The sequence below is a fragment of the Macaca thibetana genome, chromosome 11 (genome assembly GCF_024542745.1).
Source record: "Macaca thibetana thibetana isolate TM-01 chromosome 11, ASM2454274v1, whole genome shotgun sequence".
NCBI lineage: Eukaryota > Metazoa > Chordata > Mammalia > Primates > Cercopithecidae > Macaca > Macaca thibetana.
Window position 1 is genome coordinate 66,888,724 of NC_065588.1, and position 21,677 is coordinate 66,910,400.

Genomic DNA, 21,677 nt, shown 5'->3' on the forward strand with positions numbered 1-21,677 from the left:
GTTCTAGATATCATATATAAATATATAAAAGAAAAAAGTCTTTTCCTTTAAGAAACAGATTACAAATGAAAACAGATGACTAAACAAAAACAGTTTTCTAGTTGGTATTTTTTTTTGTTTCTCAAGAGTCATTTTCAATTTAAAAAATCAAGCATATGAAAAAGCAACAAAAGCCATATCCTTCCATGAAAGTAATTAATGTAAGTTTAGAAATAGATGCTTTGAGACATCCTTCATGATGTTCTGTAATTCATGCAAAGGATGAAAAGCCAAAATACCAATGATCCTTTTTTTCTGTTAATGTATATGTTGCCATAATATGTTATAATTTTAAGATTAAAATGTGAAAAAATGGGTTGAGGCATAAGTTGTTATAAAACATTAACCACAGAAAACATGAATAAAGATGTAAGAAAACTCACAGAATAGCATTCACCAGTTTTAAGCAACTATCAATCAATATTTTTCCAGGGCTCCTTTAGGTTGTATCTATGCCAAGCGCCTCCCTGCTGGGGTGCCTGCTTTACTACAGACAGCTTTTCCCTGTTGCTGCATTTAGAGATTCTAGCCAAAGGTCAAAGGGTAATAATGCCTGGCCCCTTCTAGGAGTGCTCAAACAAAAGGTTCAAACAATCTGTCTGTCCTTCGTGATATGCTCCTTATATCTGATTTGAATACTTCCTCATCTTCTGTAATGCATATTTTCTAAATTCTAGATTTCTAGATTCCAACAATTTTATGAGAAACTATGACATTTATCATCAAATACGCTTTCATTATTCAAGTGTAGTCTATTGTGAGCTAGTAACTCTGTGAGAGGCCATTATGCTAAGTACCTCACCTTCACTGGACTGGGGTATATTGGAGGACGCCCAGGTACTTGCTTTAAGTCAGCTCTTTTTGCATGGGGAGCTTCTTTTGGTTTGCAAATCTGAGTGACTCAATAAGTTGCTCTATTCTTAAAGCCTTCAGAATGGCTTTTAAACTCAGAATAAAGCAACAGGGAAGGCCGTTTATATGATTCTCTAAAAGCTTATGAGAGGCAGAATATATTTATCCAATGGTCTTTCTAAAATTTAAAGAATTGTCCTAGGCAAGATGTGTACCAGTCAGTCTGTGAAGGGCCTGGACTGTGGGAATGGGGTTTGGCTTTGTGCACAAGCAGAACTGCTTCAGATTCAGACGTGGGCAGGGCTGGGAGGGGCCCGGTGTTTCACTTCCTGCTGACCCTCTCCTCTGGCCTCTCCAAAGCATAAGGGGGTCTCTTCTCCAAGGCTCCATGGCGCAGTGTAGTAACTTTATTTATAGTACTATATTCTTATCTGTTTGTGTCATATTTGCCCTATTAGTGCATAAATTCATTGAGAACAAGCATCATTTATTTATTTGTTTGTTTTCTTATGTGTTTATTTTTCTGGCTTTAGGTATTAACTAGCGCAGTACTTGGCTATTTGTTGTTGTTGCTGTTTGTTTGTTTTGGGACAGGGTCTTGCTCTGTCACCCAGGCTGGAGTGCAGTGGCCTCATCATAGCTCATTACAACCTTAAACTCCTGGGCTCAGGTGATCCTCCTGCCTCAGCCTCCCAAGTAGCTGGGACCACAGTTACACACCACTATGCCCAGCGAATTTTTAATTTTTTTTTTTTTGTAAAGTCAGAGTCTTGCTATGTTGCTCAGGTTGGTCTCAAACTCCTGGCCTCAACCAATCTTCTAGCCTTGACCTCCCAAAGTGCTGGGATTACAGGCTTGAGCCACCGCACCCAGCATGACTATTTGTTGATTCAGTTTTGCTGTTTGCCCATTGCATGCCAGGCACTAAATGAAGGCAACGAAGAAACAGATCAAATGACATGTCACAAACACTCAAAAAACCCACAGTGTAGAGATGAGCCTAAAGACTAATACGGGATAAGGAGTTTTTGTTTTAAGCTTGACGGGAACACAGGGTAAGGAGCACCTTTGTCTGTGGAGGCACAAGGTACACAGTAGACTGATCTTAAGAAAGAGGTATGCAGATGAGTCAATATATACGAAAGCATGGAGGAAGGAGAGAGTATGATGTATCACAGATCTATCAAGTTTAGAATTGCCGAAATGTAAACTAGGAAAGTGCTGTTCAACAATTATAAAGCCCAGCATACAAAGGACCATATACCATATTAAGAAATCTATACTTCATTCCATAGTATTTTGAAAGCCAAAGAAGAATCATGAAATTAGGAGGGCATGACCAAATTTATGTTGAGAAAGATTACTTTGGTGGCAGGAAAGAAACCACATTGGGTGTGTTGGGAAAGAGAACAGAGAGAGGTACAAAACCAAATGCAGGAAGACCAGTTGGGGGTGGTTGTGACAGTCATGGTTCAATGATGACATATATTCTCATTGTTCCAATTCATCCTGCATTCAAATTACATTTGTCTGCTACCTAGTCTGTGTGAGAATTTCTATATACACTTTAAAAATTCAATCCATATTTCAAGTTTATAAGTGCTACACCCATTTTGGATTTGAAGAAACTGAGGCTCAGGGAGGTTGACACCATGCAAAGGCAGACAACCTCACAGAGATTAAATGGTCTGCCCATGGTCCACGCACATTTTACGTGTGGCTTTCGGATACAAACTCCATCTGGGCTCAAGTGATCCTGCTGCTTCAGCCTCCCCAGTAGTTAGGATTACAAACATAGGCCACCATGCCCACCCAGAGCTTTTTATACCACACCTGTGATACTTACTAAAATGAGACGCAGTGTGATTTACTGTAAAGGCAAATAGATTAGGGATCAAGATATCTAGATTTTGGCCTGGGAAGGTATTTAAGACCAGCCTGGGCAACATAGCAAGACCCTGCCTCTGAGAGAGAGAGAGAGAGAAAGAGAGAGAGAGAGAGACCTAGATCTTAGGTGGTGCTTTATGCCTCTCTTGTTCTGTCACCTTGAGAGAGTCACTTAATTTCTATGGGCCATACTTTCTGTATCTACAAGGTGTTACATATATTCCCTCCAGTCTAATTTCATGATTCTATGAATAACTGAATTACACATATTTAGGATGATGATCCTTCCAGTAAGTTTGTTAGAGCGGGATGGAGTAAAAGAATTGGAAAGGAGACTAAATCCATTCAGGAGTGAGATGGTGGAGGTGGTAGAGGAAATTTTTTAAAAGTGACAAATTTGGAAAATACTATGAAGAAACATCTATAGTTCTTAAGACTTAAGTTCTTAAGAAACTATAGTTTCTTCAGCAAAAGAAAAATCACATTTCAAATTAATTTCAAATTTATGGGAAAAGGTGAATATCTGGTGACCATCTTGACAATGAAGACAATAAGGAGGGGGGCACCTGTAGAGAAAGAAATATTTAAATGTATTTTTGTTTTTTTGACATATCAGTTTCAAGTGATCAATTGACAAACACATCTAAATCTTCTTTCTTCTAGAAAATTTACTGGATAAGTCAAAATAAGGTATAAGGCCACAAAGTTTTGAAGAAGAAAAATGTCAAAAAGTGAAACTTTAATATGAAAATGCATTTCCTTAAGAAGTAAACATATACAATGTAAAGATCAGAGAATTCTGACACTCAGGGAAATTTTTATCATCAAATTACTTACAATAAACAACTTTCATCTCAAAGCCTCTTGGGGTTGAATTACCATAGCATGCTAACTGTTCACATTTTTAAATGAAATGCTTCATGCAGCAACCTACCTCAGCAGAGACTTCTGTAATTCCAAACTGGGATAAACTTTGATGCAAAACATTGATATTAAGTGAACGAAGAACTTCCTCAGAGGGCAGAGCATCAGAAATTCCTGTTTTTCGGTTTATGGGAGACACAAACAGTTCAATACTGTTCTTCTTTCCCTAATAAAAGCAGAATATTTGTATTTGTTATAGACATTTTAAACAATTTTGGATAATATTTTAACCTTTCCTTTAGAAACATTAAAGGAAGTCAGAATTCTAGAATCCTAAAAGGCTTTGTGGAGATTACATTTATTAGTTATTCTCTGGTAGACTTAATATTACCAGTCCAAAGTCTAAAATCTTCAAATAACTTTCTTGCAATTAGTTGTCCCTCACCTGCAAGATTTGTAATTTTATATTTCATTGCATGCTGATTCATTTATCATTCTATATTGTAATTTTTTTGATGTAGATTGTTCATATGTTCCCTGAGTAATTATGTTTAAAGAAGCATTTTAAAATCAAATGAATTAAATAAAATCTGATGTAATAGTAAAATTACATATTAGACATCACCACTCTCTCTATTACTTTTGTAACTTGTGTTAATGTGAAGGCTTGGCCAGCTGAAGAAGATGGTGCCAGATGAACTTTGAAATCCTTTTCCTGATTATGTTCTTCACCTCAAATATATCACACATTTAAAATTGGTCATTTGGTAGAAATGGATATCTTGTGTAGTGATGTCATGATACTTTTCCTATTAGCATTACCTCATTAGCTGAAATGGAGTCAGAGAATTTCTTACCATAGATGTCTGATATTCTATACACACACACACACAGAGCAGATACAAATGACATGGCCATTGATAATATTATCTTTACAACTTACACAACACACTAATAGAAGGAAATTATTGTTAGCTTTCTTTCTGACACATGGAGTGCTCTCATGCTAGAAAGTTTTCTTTTAATGTGCGAATTTTAGCTGGGTATAAAATGAAGTATCAGTTTACTACGAGCAAGCCAGTAAAAGTTTTTCATGTTTGTAGAGAACAACAGACAATAACTAAATACTGATGTGAAACATGTTTATAACAATTTAAATAGTTTGTGACCTAATAACAACTACAGTAGGTACAGAGCACTTGAGTTGGGCGTAACATGTTTCTATTTACCTTAAATCTCTTATCTCATTTATTGCTCAAAACACCCCTAAGCGACAGGTATTATGACTATCTCTATTTTACAAATTAAATGTAAGTGGCTTGGCCACATTCACACAGATGGAATATGACCACACTGGAAATGAAGTATGGTTTTGTCTGTCTCCAAAACACATGCTGTTAATCATCATGCTTTGTTATCTCAGGTATTGTAACTCTAGGTATTATAATAAGTACTTTTAACCATGCTACTAACATTCTCTGATAAGCATATCCCTTCCTCAGTCTTCCTCAGTCTGGCAAATCCCTCCTTCACCCCTGCAAATAGCTATTATGCTCATTAAACCTAATATATATAAAAGTATATCTAAGATATCTATATCATCTCTATATATATCTTAGCAAAATATATGTGCACAGGTTGATGCATATACATTTTTATATGTGTATATATATAATCTAGATCTAGATCCAAAACTTTTTTTTTTTTTTTGAGATGGAGTTTCACTTTTGTTGACCAGGCTGGAGTGCAATGGCATGATCTCTGCTCACTGCAACCTCCACCTCCCGGGTTCAAGTGATTCTCCTGCCTCAGCCTCCTGAGTAGCTGGGATTACAGGTGCCTGCCACCATGCTTGGCAAATTTTTAGCATTTTTAGTAGTAGAGATGGGGTTTCACCATTTTGGCCAGGTGGTCTTGAACTCCTAACCTCCAGTGATCCACCCTCCCGGTCTCCCAAAGTTCTGGGATTACAGGTGTGAGCCACCGGGTAACCTTCACTCATTCAGGGGAATGTTGTATTTCTTCTTCTTGGTACGAGTTAAAACTTTTAAAAGCTTGTTTACTTCTAGAACATTGTTGATTCACAGGATACAAGTTTTTATGAAGAAATGAAACAACTCACTCTCCACACACAGAAAAACTAAAAAGAAACATAAACCCCAAACTAAAACAAAAAGCAAATTCCCTCCATAGTGAATGCAGATTGATGCAGTAGAAAGCCAAGCTCCATGCAGCAGAAGCACAGCAATTTAAGGTCAGGGGAACGTGGAGTCCTTGCTTGGACTCCCATTGCAGTGGACATTAAGAACAATTTAAAACCTGCACAGTGATCCCAAAGTCCCTTTTCACATAAAACTGAGGTGACTAGCTTTTTACAAAGAGACAGTTGTCTGATCTGAATTGCTTTTTTTTGGCCTTTGCTCACGCCCATTTTCCAGTGCAGATGGGAACATGTAGTTGTATGATATCCAGGTTCCCAAACACCGAGGAAATAATGGATGTGGGTGATTGACAGACAGGCCTTGACTGTGCACTATACAACAGATCCTTTGGGTTTACTTTTTTTTTAACCACTCAGATGCCCATTCAGGTTTTCTCTTGGTTTTCCTGGACTACCAATTCCTGCATTCCATCTGGGCTGCAGTCCTCAGGGTCAGTTCTTCTTTATTCTTTATTTAAAATGCCCGCCTTCTGCACTCAATGTCCATTGTTCTACTGATATACTTTAAAGGGTTTTAACAAATGATGTCTGGAAACTGCCTTACCTGATATAGAAGCTTTCACTCTGATGGAGAATATTTTCAGAGTAGTGCCAGGTTGGTAAGGCAAGTGTTTTAGACCCTTTCATACTTACCACAGGACCTAGCCTTGAACTATGACAGAGTTAACAAACTTCCGTTATAAAGGGCCAGATGATAAATAGTTTAGGCTTCATGAGCCAATCTTTTGTAACTACTGAACTCTATCACTGTAACATAAAAGCCACCATGGGCAATGGGTAGATGAGAGGATATGGCTTGTTTCATACAATTTTATTTGCAAAAACATGATGTGCCAGATTTGGCTCATGAGCCATACAACTATAGCACGAGCCCTTTAGTGATTAAAAACACCACACACACAGAGCTTGAATTTTGGGAATGCGAAACGTGGGTATCTTACAATGAGGCGATTGATATGCACTTGCTGGGGTAAGAGTCCTAAAGCTGCAGCCACTCCTTGGCGGAAGATCCGAAGCAAGGTTATGTTCAGTTTGTTTACATCCATTTGCAGTGTCTGGAAAATAAGGACAAAAATAAATCCAAATTATAGTATTAATAAGTCTTTGGTTCAGGACATTCAGTTCTTGACTGATGACTGACCACAGTTTCTGTGACTCTGCGAAGTTTACAATAATAATGCTTTATTGCATTTTTTGTTAGAAATAAAATTATAGGAACATTGCATGTGAAATTTTAAATGGTATTAGTTAAAAAGATATATACACCATGGAACATTATGCGGCCATAAAAAGAATGAAATCATGTCCTTTGCAGCAACATGGCTGCTACCAGAGGCCATTATCCCAAGAAGTAATGCAGAAATAGGAAACCAAATACTGCATGATCTCACTTGTAAGTGGGAGCTGAACATTGAGTACCCATGGACATAAAGATGAGAGCAATGGACACTGGAGCCTGCTAGAGGAGAGAGGGAGGGAAGGGGGTGAGGGACTGCCTATTGTGTGCTGTGCTCACTGCCTGGGTGATGAGATCATCTGCACCCTAAACCTCAGTGTTATGATACAGTGTTCCCACGTGGCAAGCCTGCACATGTACCCCCTGAATCTAAAATAAAAGTTGATTTTTTTAAAAAAGATGGTATATTACATAATAATGAAATTTGTCTAGTTATAATGAAAAGCACAAATGAATGGTCAATTCATAAAGAATTTCATTGAAATGTGCCTTGAATAATTTTGCTTTAGTTTGGTTCCAGATGACAGAATGGAATCTGTGGCCAAGTGCATTTCAGTTATTCATCTTCAATTTGTGTTCATACAAGTCACAGAGAGAAAGATGCTGTGTAAGTTCCATAAGGCCTGTCTTGGCAGTTTCTATACATAGTGATTTGCCGCCAGTGCAAGGCAAAAGAATGAGGTGCAAGAATACATTTTCAAACTCTGGTAAAAATGCCAGTGGTACTGATGATTTGATCTAAGATAAACAATTCTTATTCAGTTGTTTGGGCAAACACTCAACTTTCAGTTTGCTTAGGAAAAAATCTAAATATTAAAAAATTCCTAAAATACAAATCAAATTATGATAATATCATAATTATCATAATAGTAATAATAACCTTCACTGAAGCCCCAGCATGATTACTACACTGAAACCATGAAATAATTTACTGTATATATTTTCAAAAATGCCTCATTAGTCATTTGAGAGATACTCAAGGTAGGGAAACCAAATCTTCATGCATTTCTTTTATTCTTATAATACTTAATTCACTAATTTGAACATAGAAGGCTATCAATAACTGTTGAATGGCTGCAATATCACCTGTTCTGTAAAGCTAGGCATCCTTGTGAATACACACTTCTATAATAATGAGATTGGTTTCCATGTGCAATCTCCTATAGAGTAGGAACTCTTTAGGGGAACTTCCCTTAGTTTGCTTTAAAAAGAGATTAATACTGTTTCAAGCATTTATAATCTCATAAGGAAATACCATAATATATCCTCTATTTTGTACCTGCAAGTAGGTAATAAATAAGGGATTGGAAGCTGGATTAAATGCTCAATGCTACAGGAATCAGAGAGAATTTGGGAGGTCAAAAGAGGTATAGGGTTCCCAGTCAAGATGATGGGCCCAGCTAAAGCTCCAGCCTGCATTTCCACCTTAGGGTCTCTCAATGCTTGCATGGAGGCAGGGGCCCTAAGGTTTGGTTAATTTAGGTGCCTGGAACTGGACTCCTTGTGAAAAATGAAGATCCAGAAAACGGCAGAATCATTGAGAAAGTCTACCTAAGAGAACCCAATAATAGGCAACAATTTGCTTCTGGGGAGGAGACATAAGAATGATGTTGGAGTATATAGAAAGCTATGTCAAACACAATCAGTAACACTTTAACATTTTTTCAAATTTATTTTTTTTTAAAGCTTAAAACAACAGAAATTTCTTGTCTTGTCATACTAGAGGCTAGAAGTCTGAATCAAAGTGTCAGCGAGGCCATGTTCCCTCTTAAATTTGTAGGGGAGAATCCTTCCTTGCTTCTTCTAGCTTCTGGTGTTTGCCAGCAATCCTTGGGATTCCTTGGCTTACAGATACATCACTCTAATCTTTGCATCTGTCATCACTTGGCTCTCTTCTCCCTGTGTCTTCACATCATCTTCCCTCTGAGTCTCTGTGTCCAAATTTTCCCTTTTTATAAGGGCCTTGTTATAATGGATTAGGAGCCCTCCCTACTCCAGTAAGACCTCATGTTAACTTGTTACACCTACAACAACCTTATTTCCAAATAAGGTCACATTCTTAGGTACTGGAAGGCTAGAACTTCAACATATAAATTCTGGGGTGGTGGTGAGGTAGGATGCAATTCCACCTTTAACAACAAAAAAGTCAGAATTCCGAGGAAAGAAGTTGCTAATTTGTAGCCAGGGAATTGACCAAGAACTTTAGTAATTTTGCACGTTTTCTTTTAGGCTCTGAGTCAATACAAGTAGGAAGTTCAGCTGGTTCCCTGGGTGTTCATTCCTGGTTGGAGAGCTGTTTGGGAGGCTGGGAAGGTCCATTGGAAGCATAATTCTATTCCGGAGGTGGCTTGGCAGATGGAGCATATCATGGGTAAAGGCAGTGGTAAAGTCTTGGTGAGGCAAAAAAGAGGTAGATGAATCCAGACACAATTTGAAATAGACCTTTCTGTTCCAGGTTCACTTCTCAGCATGTCACAGAAAGCAATTCCTACTAGATCTGAGGAAGGTGACTTCTCTCTCAACAGAATGTTACCTTCTTCCAGAGAGTAATAATTTGTTATTAAATAAAAAGCATCTAATGGTACATAAGTGTTTGCTACATTATTTTCTGTATTTTTAATAGCCTAAATATGTATCCAATATATAACAGAATATTTTAATGCAGAAAGTAAGACTTGAAGCCAACCTTAAAGGACAAGTAGGATTTGGAAATGCAGTGATGAGGAAAATAGCACTATACTGTTAAACACAATAGACGCATCTACCTGGCATACCTGGGAGACTAGAAATACTCAGTCCACCTGGTCATCCTGAGAAATACAGGCTTCCTTTCATCCATGGCCTCTTTTCATCTCTACCAGACTGCAGAAGCTGCCATTAAAGATGAGACACTGTATTGGAGACTCTGTCTACTACCCTTCCCTTGCAAGGTCAAAGATGGATTCCTTAGTTTTCTCAAATGGTGATGAGTAACCTCTGTCTCACCAGCAGTGTTTGTCAGGCAGGGTGAGCTGGCACACAGTGTGCCTGAATCCCCACAGGCAGGATTTGGAGCCAATTGTCTACGCTGGGAACCCACAAGGCCCCTCAAGGGGGTTGTGTACACACTGGAGAACTCAATTCCCAAGGCCATGATTAACTTGAGGCTTGTAACTGTGGAAACAGTATTAAAGTCTCAGACTGAAATGGTAAATGGGAAGTGAAATGGGAACTAAAGATTTAAAAATCACTGAAAAAAGGCAACTTTGCAAAAATATAAAAGCTGTACATTTGAAACAGAAATTTAGACTACCCAACTATAGTGAAGAAGTGAGTTGAAGTAATTAGTTGAAATTGAAATCATCTGGTTCATTGCATCAAAACATTTGAATGATTTTCCTCAGTTCTCTGCTTGCCTGCGAAAAGTTGCATTGATTTTGTAGAGCATGCACAGATTTCTGACTATTCCCCATAAAAATAGTGATGCTAAAATATAGTACAGACAGATATCTACGTATTTGAAGGCCTAATATGTGCCAGACATTATATATGAGTGCCATTTGAGAAAAAGAAAGGATTCTAGACAAAAATGAGAATTTTATTTTAGACAAAATAAAAAATATATGACTTTATATAGTTAGAAGATATATGCTACCTTCTTCTCTCTGGATAGATGCTAGAAATGCACAGCCTCTCCTCATCCTATTATGTGAAATCATAACAAGTATGACAGGATATACATTTTCACAGCAGTAACAAGGCAACAGCTTTCAAGTTGCTGTACAACATTCTGCGATATATTTTTGTTTGGATTCTAAACCTGTTTGGTCATTTCTAACATTTAATGTACAAATGATTTAAGATTTTAATTTCAAAGAGATTAAAATGTTCTTTCCAAATGCAAATGGTAAGCCACTTTACAACAGTAAATAATTTCAAATAGTTACTACATAAGAACAATTGAGTATTTTTATTGTTATTACAAATACATAAACACACAGAAAAAAATTAAACATACAACACTCAAAGACTTCCAATTCTACCTATATTTAAATATAACCGGGTCTCTGTCTTGTTAGATTCCTTTGTCAGTTCCCCACTACTGTTCCCCTCCACAAAGGAAATACTACTTTATGACAAGACTTTCTTTGTTTGGTCCCCAGACTGTCCACCAAAGTAGTTAAAGCCTACGGGCCTTAGGTACAAATCGAGGTGATAGGATTAACGAAATGTAGCACTTTTAGGTACCAGCATTATGTTTGAATTATAAGTATGTGGTTGGCTTTTAGCTATTTACTTTTTAAAGGATAATTGAATCATTTTTGCCTGGCAGGGAGGCAGTTAGTCCCCTCCTGAAGTTATTAGGCAGCCTGGTCTTTCATTTGGTCATACCCAGTAAGAGTCATGACCACACCCAGTGGTCCAGTTAGGGGTCAAAGGCCAAATGTCCATCTCTCTTCCTAAGAGATGCCTCAAGGCTCCTTAGAGAGGTGCTGTCTCAATTCCCAACAGCCACAAAAGGACCCAGCTTCCTTGAGGACCAAAGCTTGCTAGAAGAAATCCACCCACTTCTTTCTAACTCTAGTGTGCCCCTCAACCCTTTTTTTTTTTTAAACCTGGAATCTTTAACTCCATTCTTGGCCAAGGAGTTGGAATGGCAAGAGATTTCCAGGAATAAAAGCAAATGTTCTCTGTTTATGCCTTTGAACTGAATAGAGGACCCTGACCTGTCAGAGACATTTTATACTTTCACCCTTTCCTTTTTCACAATTCTCTGCATTTGTCCTCTGCTATTAGTCACAGGCTAATTATTTTTATTTCTATATTACACATTTCCACCTTTCTCAGGGTCTTACACCTGCTTCCCTCTTCCTAAACGTCCTACTTACACTTCAAACTTAACATTACTCAGACTGAACTCACCTTTCTCCTTCTTCCTATCCACAATCAAATTTGCTTCTCTTTCTACACTCACGTAATGGAATGAGCTATCATATTTGGGTACCATCCCGACTCTTCCTTCCTTATTCTTCACATGAAGAATGACACCACCATGACATCCAATGAATAGACAAGTTCTGTCTATTCTACCTGCTAAATATTCCTTGAATATTGAACCCATACTCTCTTTATCTATATTTCCATCATTTTAGTTCAGATCATCATCATGACTAACTGGACTATTTGACTAGAATCCTAATGGGTTGCCAGTTTTCTGTGGTCTCTAATTAATTCCCCATATGGACATCATAGTTATCTGTGTAAAATGCTATCCCAATCAAGCTACTATTCTGTTCAAAACACTCTGAGAAAATCTCATTTTCTAATGAATGATCTTTAACTCCTCCATTCACCAAATTTGCCCTGTCCTTCCAGTCTTAACCTCTTACACCTTTCCACCACACACGTCATACTCCAGGCATCCCTAAGGTTTATTAAACACGCCACGTCCTTTTCACATTGTCAGTGCACATGGGGATCAGTGCTAGGGGCTCTTCCTTCTCCTTGGAGACTCAGCCTTTTTGCTACCCGGAATCTTTAGCTCCAGGTAGAAGAGTTAATGATTCCAGTTCAAGATTCATGGTTGGCAAAAACCATTCTGTCAGGCTTCCCTGACTTCCCCTTCCTTTGTTGTTCCTTTCAGTTCTTCAATAGTACTGTGTTGGACTTTAGGATTTTTTTGTTTACATTTTCATAATAAAAATATCATGCTTACTACAACAAAATTTAAGGTACAGATAGATATATGGTAAAAAGTGAAAATATGATTCCCCTTCCTAACCCTTCATCCTAATCCCCAGAAATAACCCTGCTAACCATTTATTGTGTATACTTCCAAATATTTTCTATGTGTACATGGTATAAAACTATATGTACATATCATACATAATATATATTACTATTAAATACAAATAGGATTGAACTATACATTTTGTTCCACAACTTTTTTCATTAATATATCTGAGATATAGTTCTATATTTATAATATATACCATCATCAAATATCATGCTTTGATTCTCATCTAATAATTTCTTATTTTTAAGATTAGTTTATTCCACTCATCTCTGTTATTTCAACAGATTTAGATGTGTTTTATTACTTTGTTTATTTTGTTTTTATTCTTCCTTAGTTTTCAGTCTTTTGCTATATTTTCTGTTTTTTAGTTGTTATTCTACTTTTTTCTTCCCATGTCTATATTTATAACATAAAATAAGGCATGAAAATATATTTAAGCCATTATTTCTTGGTCTATAAAATTTAGGAAGTCTTTATTAACTTCTGCCATGAAAAATGAGAAAATATACCACTCTTCCCACCAATTCTCATAACCTCCCAGTTTTTGTAATTATATTATTATTTCTATATTGTTATATCTAATGATATTGACATTATATTCTGTGTATTAGAGACTACCCAGAATTCTCCATGGTCAATATAAGTGAAAGTAAAGTGATACTTTCAGTCTTAGGCAGTTAACAATGAGGATGCCTTCTCCACCCTCTCTCTCTCTCTCTCTTCCGTCTACAAGCTGGATGGGTCCAGGGTCACCCTAAAACTGCATTAAAAATGGTGGAACTACACAAAGGCAGACATCTGAGCCCCCAGATCACTGCATGGATCAGAGGGTACCAATCAGAAACCACATTAAATAGTGACCTTAGTTAAAAACAAACTTTTATTGTGTTAAGCCACTAAGATATGGGTATGTGTTAGCACTGCTTATGCCGATGAATATGTGCTGAAACCATAATTTCTACAGTTCTATAGTGATAGTTACACATTCAAATGGATTCAGTGCTCATGACCAGTCTTTTATTTTTAGAAGGATGTCACCATTCTCGAATTCTATATTTTGATTTATCTGTTTTTCAGCTGGGTTTCATATCAAATCGCTTCTTTCAAGTGAGGCTCATGAGTGCTCTATTTCCTGAGGCGTTATATGTTTGCGAATATATTTATGGTGTTTTTAACAATAAATAACAGCTTGGCTGGATATTAAACCCCGATTCAATCTTTATTTCTATTTTTTTTTCTCTCTTTGAACTCTGCTGCTATTTTCCAATGCCTTCTGGCACTAAGAGTTGCTGTGAAAAATACTCTGGCCTGAGGCTAGTCTGTCTTGCAGCTCACTTGCCTTTCCTGTCCCTCGTCTCATAGAAATCTTTAGCTTTAAAGTTAGAAAACTTCACCAGGATATTTCTTTGGGTTGATAGTGCCTATAATCTGGTATGCCCTTATAGTCTACGGATTCCAGAGCCTATTTCAGTAATATTTTCTATTATACATTTGAATGATTTTTCATCTAAACCTTTTGGTCTCATCTTCAAAGACACTAATTATGCAATTATATATTCTTCGTCTTTCTATCTCAGCACATTATTTTATGCACTTATTTTTTCTATATTCTTTGTCTTTCTATCTCAGCACATTTTATGTGCTTATTTTCTCTAAACGCTTGTATGTTTTTATTCAGCTAAAATTCTTTCAAGTCTGCACTCTATGTCCTTATATTTTTTTCAGCAGACTCTTTCCTATTTCTTTTGTTTTAAATGTGATTTCAATTTCTCTAATTTTTTTTTTTTTTACTACCGTCATTTATCTTCTGAATTCTGACAATTTATTCTTTGTGATTGTTGTAGACAAGATATGGACTGTCTTGATTGTATCCAACAGGAGATGACACAAAACTTATGTTTATAGTTTCTTGGTCTTTTGCATTCATTTTTGTTTTTGTTTGCTTTTTAGACAGAGTTTTCACTCTTGTTGCCTAGGCTGGAATGCAGTGGCGCGATCTCGGCTCACTGCAACCTCCACCTCCCAGGTTCCAGTGATTCTTCTGCCTCAGCCTCCCGAGTAGCTGGGATTACAGGCATGTGCCACCACACTCAACTAATTTTTTTTTTTTTTGTATTTTTAGTAGAGACAGGGTTTCACTACATTAGCCAGGCTGGTCTCAAACTCCTGACCTCAGGTGATCCGCCCACCTTGGCCTCCCAAAGTGCTGGGTGTACAGGCATGAGCCACCATGCCCAGCCCTCCATTCATTTTTAAGTCTTTTTTTTTTTTTTCTTTTAGGAGTTCAGCTTCTGTTTCTCTCTTAAAATCCTGCAATAACTTTCTATCCTGTTTAGAGTTAAATTCCATCATGTGGGCTCACAAGGCCCTGCTTTATCTGACTCCTAGTAGCTGTGAGCTTCATCTCATAGACCTTTTTCAAGCCACTCTGTCCTTTTTCCAGTTCCTATGCTCATTTTCCCCTTATGGGCTTGGCGTGCACCTGCCTGCTGCCTGGGGAAGTGTTCACCATTATCGGGTGGGGGCTCCTTCTGGTTGTTTAGCTCTGTCTTAACATCAGTTCCTCAGAGAGGCCTTCCCAGCCTGACCACTCTCTATCAGATCACCCTGCTCTCTTTTCCTCATAGCATTTATCGCTAGCTGACAGTTTCTTGTTTGTTTATTGTATAATCTTACTTTACAAAAATCTGGGCTCCATTGGTGTGGGGCCTTGTTAGTCTAGTTCTCTGCTGTCTCCTCAAGACCCGAAACAGTGCCTGGCACATAGTAGGTATTTAATAAATGCTTGTGAAATGAAGGGACACATGAATTATGATAACCAACACTGTAGTTATCAAGTGAAAGAATCTGAGTTATATGATAGGCTTGGAAGGGGTAACAAACCTAGGCCTCATGCTTGAGGAAGGTATGTTCAATTTAGTTTACCTGTAATACTGAATCATTAAAAAACACAAATTTAGCACAATTTGTATTTGATTTAGAATTAACATGTCTCTGACACTTTGACTACGATAACATTTAAGTGGGAGCAAAATCAAAAGTCTCATCGACTTTTTGAAACTCACTTTCTTTTTCTTTTTTTTTTTTCAGACGGAGTCTCGCTCTGTCACCCAGGCTGGAGTGCAGTGGCACAATCATGGCTCACTGCCAACTCTGCCTCCTGGGTTCAAGTGATTTTCCTGCCTCAGCCTCCCAAGTAGCTGGGACTGCAGGTGCCCACCATCACACCCAGCTAATTTTTGTATTTTTAGTAGAGACAGGGTTTCACCATGTTGGCCAGGATGGTCTTGACCTCTTGACCTCGTGATCCACCTGCCTTGGCCTCCCACAGTGCTGGGATTACAGGCGTGAGCCACCGTGCCTGGCTGAAACTCACTTTTAGTAGGCAATATCAATATATATTTTATGCTATATTGATTGTACATTAAATTCAAATGTATCCAGTGTTAGTGCCCATTTCTTGCTAATTTGAGTTTTAAAATTTACCTTTCTAATTATATAAGTTAATGCATATGATAGAACATTTAGAAAACATAACGAATTAGAAAAGAGAAATAACTATTATTTCTTTTGGGATAATCATGTATCCCATCACCCTGGGATAAGGTTGTGGTATTTTTAGCGTTTTTTTTTTTTTTTTTTTTTTTTTTTCCTGATACATAGGTTATATCATATAATGTATATATGTGTATATGCATATACTCACATATATCATACAAATATTTATCCATTTTCATGTGATGCTATAGCTACTACATTTCTATGGCTTTCCACTTTCCATTATATGGGCAGGAAACACTTTATTACCCAGTCCTGATGTTTTATTCTGTGTGGTAGCAGTTTTAATATAATAATATTCCTGGATTCTTCCTCTCATCAGTCTCCCTAGGAGAGGGAAAGTGACTTGTGTAATTGGTGCATTTGGAATAAGATAGTGGGGCATGTGTAGCTCTGTGTTTTCCTTTAGGGTTCTGCCTGCCTGTAAAGACCATATAATCTGGTCTGTTCTTTGCACGTGGTAAAGTAAGCCCCAAAGCCATTGTCCCTGTAGGGGAGTGCTGCGGTTTACCATTGCTGCCTGTGACTGGTGAGAAAATTTGCTTGAAGCAGATGCAGTCATAACAGAATATCACTTTCATGCTTTGAAGTCACAAATTCAGCAGCTCTGTCAGCAATAGAATTGACATTTTGATCTCCGTAAGCCCAATTCCTCTGTCTTTTCCAGGCAGGAGAGAGAGCTATTATGTCTTTTCCACTAAAACACCAATACATGGCACCAAAAAGTCAGACCAAAAAAATGGGCTCTACAACTTTACAACTTTTCTTGCTAGGTGGCCTTATTTCAGCACAGATATCTATGCTTGTAGACAGGTCAGAGAAACATCATGGTAAATGGTGTTATGGAAGTCAGGAGTAGAGAGTTTCCAAAAGAGGTTTCTCAACAGAGCCAGATACTGCTGGAGGTTAAGGAAAATGTGAAAAGAAAAAGGCTGGCTGACGTGTTAATGAGTAGGTAATTGGAAGCCTTTAAGTCCTGATACTCAAAATGTGATTCAAGGTGCATTGGGAGGCCATGTGATCCTCACTGCAACTCACATGAAAAGTGCAAGTTCCTTGCGCAGCCATATAGGTGCATTCTGTACAACTGCAGACTTTTTTATGCCAAAGCGTTATTGAGTGAGTTTTTAAGGGTTGGTACAATTTGGTCTTAGTAAACTAAAATTAGTATGTTGTTAGTATATTGACTCTTTTAAGAGGTGAAGGAGTGAGGTATAATGAAGAAATAGGCAGGACACCCAGACCAATTTTGGTCAGAACAAAAGGGTAAAGAGGATGGTAAACAGAGAGAATACATTTTTTCCCCATAGTTTTAAATAACTATGACCTTTATACTACAGCAACAGTATCTTAGATGACTTACTCTTCCTTCTTAAGCTCCTTATATTACTGATGAGCTACCCCTTTTAACACATGAAATAACAATACTAACAGTATTGGTAAGAATAATACGTTGAGACATTTCATAAACAGTTACAATACCAACTTCATGAGTTTTTCATATCTTGGCTCAGTTGTTATGATCAATTGATAAGCTAATTAAAACAATTCACAAAAGAGCTAAATGAGTATTGATAGAGAGTGAGAAAAGATACCTAAATTTCTTGTTTATAAAGGGTAAGACCTTGTGGACAAGGACAATATTCAGGAGCTTCTTGAATTTTGTGCTCACACATTTAAAAGTGCTTGCCTGTTTTCTAAACTGCTAGGGAGCCTGAGCACAGCTTAACAAAATAAATATTTTTGTGTGTTCAGATGTCGCAGGTAGGAGAGCAAATACCAATCAAAAACTGCCACAGTATCAAATAATAGTTAAGATATGGGTTAGTAAGGCAGACTTGGGTTCAAACCTGGGTCGAGTGGCCTTGGTCAAATTTCTTCTCAGTAGAAGAAAATGAGGCTCAGTTTCTTCACCTGACACATGCATCCCTTTCATAGTCTTTAATGTGGACCCTACGTGAGCTATTGATAGGGGATCTTTGGGGTGTCGATTTTCTGGCCAGAAACCTCTGTGGCTGGTGGCACCTTTGCCCAAGTTCTTGTTCTGCATTCAGGAAGAATGAGGTATGTAGACAAGTGAAGGGTGAACAAGACAAAGATGAGCTTTATTAAGTGTTAGAACAGCTCAATGCAGACCCACAGTTGATAGCTTTTCTCTGTAGGCTGGTCATCTGTGGAGTGTTCAGCTCTCAGCACAGAGGAGGCCCTGGAGAGGGTAGCTCCTCTCTGCTACTGGTCGTCCAGACATCTACTGCTGTCAACAGAGAGGAGGCCCTGGAAAGGACTGTTCCTCTCTGCAGCTGGTAGTCCCATCTCCCCACGTCTCTGAAACTCTCAGTAGAGAGGGTAGCTCCTCTCTGTAGCTGATTGTTCTGTCCTCTCCTACTTTCAGCAGAGAGGATAGCTCCTGTCTGCAGCTGGTTGTCTCCTCTCCCTCTTCATCTCTCCACCCTCTGCCTGCTCTGGCTGAGGCCTTTATGGGTCTCAGAGGGTGGGGAAGTGCATGCTAATTAGTTCATAGGCAGCCATGGGTGGGCCCAGGAAAAAGCACCATGAGCTCCTGCTCTGGGTCTGCAGGACTGGCAGCCCCGGCCCCCAGGCTTTACTGGGGACCTGCCATTTTCTGCCCAGGAGCCTGCCTCCCATGGCCATCCATGGTGCCCAGGCTGCTGGAACCAAGAGACACCTGCAGGTCAGCATTCAGCTGCCCTCAGTCCCCCTTTAGTTTCCCCTCTTTTTGGCACCCAAAGTCTGGGGGGTGTAAGGCTGTGGAGGGCTGACACGTCAGCACTGCCCTGAGCAGTGGGCTCAGCCCCAACCCTGCTCCCAGATGAGAGCAGGTGCCCAGAGTAGGGAGAAGTCAGGCAGCAGAAACAGGCACTCCAGCCTGCAAGGGTAAGAATGCAGGGATGCCTGGGTCTGCAACTCAGGTTTGGGTGGCTGCAGCTGGGAGCAGAGGAAGCAGGTTCCTGCTTGCCCAGTGGAGCAGGAGGCCTAGATCCGCAGCCCTGACTTGGGCAGCTGCAGCCTTGCCCAGGAGGGCGGGGCTTCTGCCTACTCCCGGCTCCCGAGAGCACAGGGGTGCCCAGGTTGCAGCAGTTGCACCTGGGGAGCTCCCACTTGCCAACTTGGAAGGGGCAGGGCTCTCGCTTATGCCGGCTCCGCAGGCTCCATGGAGCAGGGCACCTGGCCACGCCCCCTGGCAGCCTGAGGCGGGGGCTCCAGGTCCTTGCTGGGCTTGCGCTAGTAGCGGGGCTGGATGGATGCTGCCGAGAGCTCTACCTGTCTCTCGGAGCTACGCCTGTGGCCCGGGAGCTCAGGGGCTAGCCAGAGCTCCCCCTTGCCCCGAGCACAACCCAGCCCCGCCCCATTGGGCAGTCCCCAGGGCAGCGGGCTGCCGCTGGGCGGGTCTGTCTGCCTCCTCCCGACACCCTCCCTGCAGCGGCCGGTGTGATGGCAGCCGCCGCACCAGATGGCCACCACTGACGTCACTATTAGCTATAAAACAGCTAGAAGTGGCAGATAAAAGGTAACAGTAAACTAGGCTTGAAGATATGCGTTTACTACACGTCAATGTTGACAATGATTACCTTAGTGACTTCTTTGAATATTCAGTACAAGGGGAAGTGGAGGAACAACTTTGTTGATGAAATGAAGCTCTTGAACGTAGTAACCAGAATAGTAATAATATCAACATTAAAAAGTGGCCTGATTGGATTTGCAGTGTTTACAGTTAAGGAGCTTTCACCAAAAGTCAATCAGAAACTCTAGGCCCCAGGAAAAAGCAATGGTCAAAACAATTTGGTTTTGCTGAAATGCTATCATTTGTTTCTGGAGAGAATATATATATTCGAGGTTGAAGGTCAAAACGGCACATTTTAAGAACAGTTATTTGAGTTCAGTATCTCTGTTTCCATTCACTCTCCATCCTGCCCCTTCACATTACAGCTTCTGTGAACATGCAACTCAAATCCTAAATCGTGTAGAAGACTCTTTAAAGACATTGAATTAAATTCATATTCATCTTTCTTTTCATTTGTACCACTACAAATTAAATATTAATATTGAAACAAAGCCAAATTTAATGATTTAGAATAGAATCCTGTATCCTACTCATTTGAAATGCTTTTTATAACCTAGTTTTTCCTTCATTTCATTAATCTCTGTCATCTATTTTAATATTACCTCTTAATTAGTGTCCCCTTTCACATCCCCTAATAACATTCTTGTGATAAAAACTTTTCTTTCACCTGCAAAGACCTAAAATTTAGAAATTAAATGAAGAACTTTTGTACATTGTTCTGGAAATTTTAAATTCTATACAATTTTGAGTAAGCCCCCATCCTTATAAGCTGTTTTTAAAAATTATGAAATGGTGAAGGTCTCCACTCTTCCAAGTACAAATTCACTGGAGGAGATAAAGCTTCCATAAAATCTGAAATAATACTCTGTATACTTTTTATGATAGTATCATTTCTGTACTTTGTGACTTCATGTCCATTTATGCTTGTAAAAATATTTTTATAAAAGTTACAGACAGGTCTATGGATGAAATAGAAGAAAACAGATTTAATGCAAAGTTCTTTAGAGACAGGAGAAAAATCACGATTTAACCACAAATAGATATTATCCTGGGTACAGTAAACAAACATAATAGTGAGTTACTTGCTTTTAACAGAGTATTCAATTCTCATTATTATATGTTTGAGTCAACAGAACTTTCCACCTTCCACTCCCCCGATTATGTTTTCAATCTTTTATTGGGATGTTATTTTTCCCAGTTATTCTTGTTCCTTGTTCTCTTTCAGCCTCCCCTCAGTTATTACTCCCCTCCCCTTCCTTCAGTATTTCTCATGCTGATGGCAGAACCCAGGAGCCAAAGCTTGAGTTGAAAATGACTGGAATCAGGGTCAGGCAGAAACCCTGTGTGGACAAAAGCTCAACACTCAGGCAAATGTCTGAAAAACGAGGTCAGACAAATTCAGGTTTCTACATCCAGCACCATCAAAATAACAAAACTCTAATCATCACAGCCCTGACTTCTTCATTCATGGAGCTTTTCTGAAAGGACAGAGAAGACTTTTCACTACACTGTTCAGTAAGAATTGAGACCAAGATTACTTCGAAGTGACATTTAGGGATGCTTAGAAGTAGATATACATGGGCAAAATACTAATCCTTCAGCCCCCAAGAACTTTGCATTCTAGTCATAAACTGATACTGTCCTGAGTCATTGAATATAT

General features: G+C 38.8%; 1 protein-coding gene across 2 annotated transcripts in view; it reads right to left on the reverse strand.

Annotated features, from left to right (window-relative positions):
• PTPRR (protein tyrosine phosphatase receptor type R) overlaps positions 1-21,677 on the reverse strand; it is a 279,496-nt gene that overhangs the window by 125,805 nt on the left and 132,014 nt on the right. For both annotated transcript variants that reach the window (XM_050746581.1, XM_050746582.1), the window contains 2 exons: positions 6,805-6,918; positions 3,713-3,868 (listed from right to left, as the gene is read on the reverse strand). In XM_050746581.1, coding sequence (XP_050602538.1) covers positions 3,713-3,868; positions 6,805-6,918 — 270 coding nt within the window. The remainder of the gene's footprint in view (positions 1-3,712; positions 3,869-6,804; positions 6,919-21,677) is intronic.